The 7,534-nt window shown below is 34.5% G+C and overlaps 1 protein-coding gene across 2 annotated transcripts; it reads left to right on the forward strand.

Moving 5' to 3' along the window:
* The first annotated feature begins 5,911 nt into the window (after window positions 1–5,911).
* LOC107767939 (uncharacterized) lies at window positions 5,912–7,187 on the forward strand. 2 transcript variants are annotated; one of them, XM_016587046.2, is made up of 3 exons: window positions 5,912–6,045; window positions 6,145–6,459; window positions 6,950–7,187. In XM_016587046.2, exons 2-3 carry the CDS (start codon window positions 6,152–6,154, stop codon window positions 6,966–6,968), a joined length of 327 nt encoding a protein of 108 aa, XP_016442532.1. In that variant the 5' UTR covers window positions 5,912–6,045; window positions 6,145–6,151; the 3' UTR covers window positions 6,969–7,187. The 2 variants fall into 2 exon arrangements, with proteins under 2 accessions (XP_016442532.1, XP_075112898.1); XM_075256797.1 differs by having other exon boundaries at window positions 6,014–6,459.
* The last annotated feature ends 347 nt before the right edge of the window (window positions 7,188–7,534 follow it).

The raw sequence follows: 7,534 nt of genomic DNA on the forward strand, positions 1-7,534 counted from the left end.
ACGGGGAGTTGAATTTCGGCCGTTGGATCATTGATGATCAACGACCTTGATCTTTTCACTTAAAGGGACGGCGTCGTTTGGTTTAGTGTTGGGAATGGGTCAATCCGGGTACCAGTGGGTCGGGTATCTGGGGAAAGCCTGGAGCCGTTAGATGAAGTGAGATGAACGGCTCAGATCAAATACATCTAAACGACGTCACTTTGGAAACCCAGGTCGTGGACTGGGTCATTGTAACGAATTGGGCCTGATTTTCAAATGGATTTTTGGCCCAAATCCGGTATTTTCCTCCCCTTTCATTCTTTTAATTTAAATAAAAATTCCTAATTAAATTAAAAACCAAAATTAAACTACACAAATATTAATTAACATTCAACAATAATTAACACACAAATAAAAACGTTTAATAAAAATAAAAATCACACGATGACGACAATTAGAATAAAAATGCATATTTTTTGTGATTTCCCCCTTGAAAACCAAAATTATGGTTTAATTGATTCCCAAATGCACAATTAAATCCTAAGTATGCATACGACCTATATTTTTTGTATTTTTAAATAACTAAAACAAGGTAAATATTTACGGACAAAATACTTACCAAAATGTCACGCAAATTCTCAAAATTGTACACAGATGACATTTTATTTTATTTTGATTTTTCTTTTGGAGTAATTTTTGTGAAAAACAAAAATCATGTGCTCACAATGAATAAACATCTCGTAATTTTTATTGCACTCTATAATTCTTCTTATGTAGTTCTTAAGAATATTTTTATTTCCGAAATTTTATAAATTTCACAAACAATGAGTAATATCCTATTAATTAGTATTCTAGTCTCAGTGATCTTTTAACGATTTAACTTTCCTATACATTGTTTTAATTCTCTTTAAGAAAAGGTTTACAAGCACCCTGGAACAACATTTGTTACTTCACCCTCAATTTTTTTTATGAGTATGTTCTTTTCTTACACGAATCAATTATGTTTCATACAATGTGTAGGAAAATGCAAATAATTTATACTTGTAAATAAATTTGTTGTAGTTGTATTAGTCATATGTGTACTTGTATTATTTTTTGCGTAATTATTTGTATAATAATTAGAATTTGCCAGAAAATGCATTAAATGCTACTATTAAATTATTGGTTTAACTTTATTTCTTTTCCATTTTTCTCTAAAAATACTAATATTTATTCATATACTTCTTTTGTATGTCAAACTATGGGAAGCAAATATGGATATCTTTCAAAGCAAACTTGGATCAAAGTTCAATTATAAAAATATTTGCTTAATTGATTCATGTACGACACATACAATATTCAAAGAGAAGAAATATTTCTCTCATTTAAGTATGTGTAAGGCAGATATTACTACAATTTCTGGTAGTAGTAATCTAATTGAAGGCTCTGGAAGAGCTACTATAACTCTGCCTATGGGAACAATAATTATCATTGAGAATGCAATGTTCTCCTCCAAGTCCAAAAGGAACTTGTTGAGTTTTAAAGATATCCGCAAAAATGGATTTCATATTGAGACAATAGATGAGAATAATATGGAATATCTCATCGTTACCAAGAATGTCTCTGGCCAGAAAAGAATTATTGAGAATTTCCCATATTTATCTTGTGGCATGTATTGGACAAAAATTAGTGCAATTGAGGCACATTCTACCTTAAACCAAAATGTTACTGCTTATAATACTTTTGTACTTTAGCATGATCGATTGGGCCATCCTGGATCAATTATGATGAGACGAATCATAGAAAACTCAAATGGGCATCCATTAAAGAATTTGAAAATTCTTTTAAATAATGAATTTTCTTGCACTTCTTGTTATCAAGGAAAGTTAATTATAAGACCATCACCAACAAAGGTTGGGATTGAGTCCCCTGCGTTTTTAGAACGTATACAAGGGGACATTTGTGGACCTATTCACCCACCTAGTGGGTCGTTTAGATATTTTATGGTCTTAATAGATGCATCCTCTAGATGGTCTCATGTATGCCTATTGTCATCTCGCAACCTCGCGTTTGCAAAATTAATGGCACAAATAATCCGATTACGGGCACAATTTCCCGATAATCCAATTAAGTCTATTAGACTTGATAATGCTGTTGAGTTTTCATCCCAAGCATTTAATGATTATTGCTTATCAATTGGGATAAAAGTGGAACATCCTGTAGCTCATGTTCACACTCAAAATGGCCTTGCAGAGTCTTTAATTAAACGTGTGCAATTGATAGCAATACCGTTACTCATGAAAACGATGGTTACTCATGAAAACGAAGTTGCCCACTTTTGTTTGGGGGCACTCCATTTTACATGCAGCAATGCTAATTCGTCTCAGACCGACAAATTATCACAAATATTCCCCGTTGCAATTAGTTTTGGGTCATGAACCTAATATATCTCATCTGAGAATTTTTGGGTGCGTTGTATATGTGCCTGTAGCACCCCCATATCGCACCAAGATGGGTCCCCAAAGAAGGTTAGGAATATATGTTGGGTTTGAATCACCCTCCATTATTCGTTACCTTGAAACATTAACGGGAGATTTGTTCACTTCTCGTTTTGCAGATTGTCGATTCGATGAGGCATTTTTCCCAAAATTAAGGGGAGAAATTAGTGAAACAAAACGTGAAATTTTGTGGAAAAATACATCATTTCTCATCTTGATTCACGTGCATCTATTTGTGACACAGAGGTGCAAAAGGTTATCCATTTGCAGAAAATAGCAAATCAAATGTCAGATGCATTTACGGATTTGAAAAGGATAACAAAATCACATATCCTTGCAGAGAATGTTCCAATCCGTATTGATGTCCCTATTGGACAATCTTCTAGTGTCATAGCTAATGAGTCAAAAGCACGCCTAAAACGTGGCAGACCATTAGGTTCTAAGGATCAAAATCCTAGAAAAAGAAAAACAAATGATCAAGATGACACTACGAAAGAGTCTCATAAAGAAATTCACGATTTAACCAATCCTGAGATTCATGAGGAAATCAATGATCCTGAGACTCAAGAAAATAAGGAACTATCAATAAATCCAATCGATATTGAGACAAATTTGAATCGAATGGATATAGTGGCAGATTACATCTTTGCATATAATGTTGCATCTAGCATTATGCAAGAAAGTGAGGATCTTGAACCTCAATCTATTGGAGAATGTCGACAAAGACTTGATTGGCCAAAATGGCAAGAAGCAATCCAATTAGAGTTAAGTTCACTTGCAAAACGTGAAGTTTTTGGGCCTGTAGTCCAAACATCTAATGGTGTTAAGTCTGTTGGCTACAAATGGGTCTTTGTACGCAAAAGGAATGAGAAAAATGAGGTACAAAGATATAAGGCACGCCTTGTTGCACAAGGATTTTCACAAAGGCCTGGTGTCGATTATGAAGAGACATATTCTCCTGTTATGGATGCTATAACATTATGTTATCTCATTAGTTTTGCTGTTCATGAAAAGCTTGACATGCATTTAATGGATGTAGTTACAGCCTACATTTACGGCTCACTTGATAATGAGATATACATGAAAATTCCCGAGGGATTTAAAATGCCTAACGCACAGAATTCAAATTCCCGGGAAACATTTTCAATCAAATTGCAAAGATCTTTGTATGGTCTAAAGCAATCAGGAAGAATGTGGTATAACCGTCTTAGTGAGTATTTATTAAAGTAGGGTTGTATAAATGATGTCATTTGTCCATGTGTTTTTATAAATAAAACAACATCGTAATTTGTTGTACTTGCCGTATATGTCGATGACATAAACCTTATTGGAACTCCTACAGAACTCCAAAAGGCAACTGATTATTTAAAGAAGGAATTCGAGATGAAAGATCTCGGAAAGACAAAATTATGTCTCAGTTTGCAAATTGAACATTTGACAAATGGGATTTTTGTTCATCAATCTGCCTACATTAAAAAGGTATTGAAACAGTTTTACATGGATGGAGCACATCTATTAAGTACTCCGATGATTGTTCGATCACTTGATGTGAATAAGGACCCGTTTCGACCTCAAGAAAAGAATGAAGAACTTCTTGGTCCTGAAGTACCATATCTTAGTGCAATTGGTGTACTAATGTATCTTGCTAACACTACAAGGCCTGACATAACTTTTTCGGTTAATGTCTTAGCAAGATATAGCTCTGCTCCTACAAGGAGACACTGTAATGGGATCAAACACATATTGCGATATCTAAAAGGGACTATCGATATGAGCTTATTTTATGGCAATGATTGCAATCCCGATCTTGTTGGTTATGCCGATGCTGGGTATTTATCTGACCCGCATAAGGCTCGATCTCAAACATGTTATGTGTTTACATGTGACGGCACTGACATATCTTGGCGATCGACTAAGCAATCAATCGTGTCTACTTCTCCTAATCATGCTGAGATAATTGCTATTCATGAAGCAAGTCGAGAATGTATTTGGTTAAGGTCTATAATACATCTTATCCGAGACAAATGTGGTTTGAAGTGTGAAAAACTACCCACAATTTTGTATGAAGACAATGCAGCATGCATAGCCCAATTGAAGGCAGGATTCATAAAATGAGATAGGACAAAGCACATTTCCCCAAAGTTATTTTTTACACATGATCTTCAAAAGAATGGTGATATCAATGTGCAACAAATTCGTTCAAGTGATAATATGACTGATTTGTTCACCAAATCTCTACCAACATCAACCTTCAAGAAACTGGTGTACAAAATTGGGATGCGAAGACTCAAGAATGTGAGTTGATGCTCTCATCAGGGGGAGTTAATACGCGTTGTACTCTTTTTCCCTTACAAGGTTTTGTCCCACTGGGTTTTCCTTGCAAGGTTTTTAACGAGGCAACCAAAAGGCGTATTTCTAAACATGTGTACTTTTTTTCCTTCACTAGGATTTTTTTTTCCTAATAAGGTTTTAACGAGGCACATTATCTTTGGACATCCAAGGGGGAGTGTTATGATAAATATCACATTATGGTAGATGTCTACTCTTCTTCCATGATCTTCATCTCAAATGCTTAATGCCATATTCAATGACATATTTTGTATGTTCAATGACATATTCCATGACATATTTTCTTCACTTTTTATGCCTATATAAAGGCCTTGTAATAGATAGGAAAATACACACAATTGAAGAAGAAATAAGAATCTCTCTTCCTCTCTTTCTATCTATATCTCTTAGTTTGTTTTGCTTGTTCTATATTGTAATTTTGGGTTATATTTTATAACATAGTTATTGTTATGGCAAAGTATTATGATTAGTGGGATAATAAGTACTCCATCCGTTCAATTTTACTTGTCCATTTTATACTTTGCACACTCCTTAAGAAATAATAAATGAGGTGCATAATTTATTATCATACCCATATTAATTGATGCATATTTTTAATGGATTTGAGAAAATGATTTGAAATGAGTAATTAATACCGTGAGTATAACAGAAAAGAAAAAAAAGAAATTGTCTTCTCTTGATATGCTAAAAGTGATGAAAATATATTTTTAGAATACTGGACAAGTAAAAGTGAACGAAGGAAGTAATATTTGTTTCGGAACACTATAATTCTCAAGAAGCAATTTAAAGGAAAAAGTAAAACCACTCCACAAACAAAAGGGAGGAGCGGCGGCAGCCACCCAAGAAACAGGAGTATGAAAATTTGCCTTACATCTTCTTAAGGGAGTCTTCTTTCAAAATCAAGTCTAAAAGGAGTTCCAAGAAAAACTTCATATATGTATTTATTCTTGCTTCAAATTAGACTAAACAAATTTTAAAAGGGAGGCAAGAAAATAAAATAATCGAAAGGTTATGCCCTATCTATTAGCCAAACATTTGCCTATTATACAGCAATTTCTGGTTACTGTTACATCAAAAAAGGTGGATGGTTAAAACAAAGTTGACACCATATATTAGCACCCACTGATTGTACTCCTATATATATGCAACGTCCTCCTCACTCATTTCAAATATAATTCCAAAATCTCGTAACACACACACAACAAGAAAAACATATTTTCGTTGGAAACCCAATTAGAAGGTAAAAAATTATGCATTTTGTGCTCTATTTACTTGTTTTGTTTATTGATGCACAATCATTCCACAGTTTTTGCTTGAAGTAGTTATATTTGTAAAATAGGCAAAAAATGGCTGAATCTGCAACCATGGGAATGGAGCTAGAAGAACAATTGGTGGATACAGAGGAAGATCATAGGGATGAGAATGCAAGGACAATATTTCTTGCAGAGCTGAATCTCATTCAAATTATCTCATACCTTTCATTATCATCTGAAGAACTTGATTTTGAGGCAGTGGATATTAATGAAAATGGCAAAGCTCACCAACAACACAAAGTTGTTTCTGATCTACGTTCCAGAAAACGGGGTGGAATCAAGAAATACAAGAACATTGAGCCAGAAATTCAAAGGTTCTCGACCAAGATTAGAGATTGCAGGTAATTAAGAACCCTAAAATTGTTACTCTCTTTGGTCTCATACTATATGACAACGAGAGTTAACCAGTTTTTTTACTTGATTTGCTAACAAACTGGGATGAACATCTTCCCCTTCCGCTCTATCAGAGGCGAGGCGGACCCAGAATTTTTATACGACGGACATAATATTCTGCTCAACTAGTGCCCCTAAAGGTTTTTAGTACTCAAGGTGTCAAGTACTTTAAATTAACCATTTTTAAGGTATATAGATATACGTATACAGGATTTGTGCCGAAGCTTGCGGGTTAATGACCCCTCACTATAACACATAGGTCTGCCTCGCGCTCTATGATTCATTATTATATACATACTTTGTCGGTTCTTGGTAATTCCCTCTTAGGATGTAAAGAGTACATAATTAATACTGTAAATTCGTTAGTATTTCTTAAAGTTAGGAGTACTAGTCCGTTAACTGTGCCATTAAGATTATTTCTCTTATTTTTTCATTCAGGCGTAGTAGAAGAATGTGAAGAAAGCAACATTGACCAAAGCTAGAAACCAGAGACGTACCAACAGAAGGTCTTTCTTTTTCAGCAAGGCCGTTGAAGCTACCTTAATATGTACTGTATTTGCTTGGGAAGAGAGAGTTCATATTAAAGAATAGTAGTTGAAACAAAATTGATGTATTCTCATTTTTGGAAATGCCCATTTCGATTTGTTAACAATGAACAAGATTTTATCTTCTCATCCATCTTTTTTCATTTCTCCTTCAGCATATCATTTGCCTTTCATCCATTATACATAAAAACATTCCAAGGATCACCTGTTTTATGAGGCAGCGATAGGCATTTGGTTGAAAAATGACGGATGTCCCTTAACCAGAGGTCTCGGGTTTGTTAAGGAGCGCTTCCCCGAATGGGGCCCTACGCGGCGTGAATCTGAATATAATCGGGCTTGTACCGGACACCAGGTGGGAAAATAAAATAAAATAAAAACTCTTCTTCCCGACGTCAAGGGAAAAAAATTACTAGCTTTGAAAAAATGAATAACTTTCTGTCACGGAGGTTTTGGAAGTTCATAGAAATTAGAACTTTGC

Source organism: Nicotiana tabacum, chromosome 7, assembly GCF_000715075.1.
Source record: "Nicotiana tabacum cultivar K326 chromosome 7, ASM71507v2, whole genome shotgun sequence".
Taxonomy (NCBI): domain Eukaryota; kingdom Viridiplantae; phylum Streptophyta; class Magnoliopsida; order Solanales; family Solanaceae; genus Nicotiana; species Nicotiana tabacum.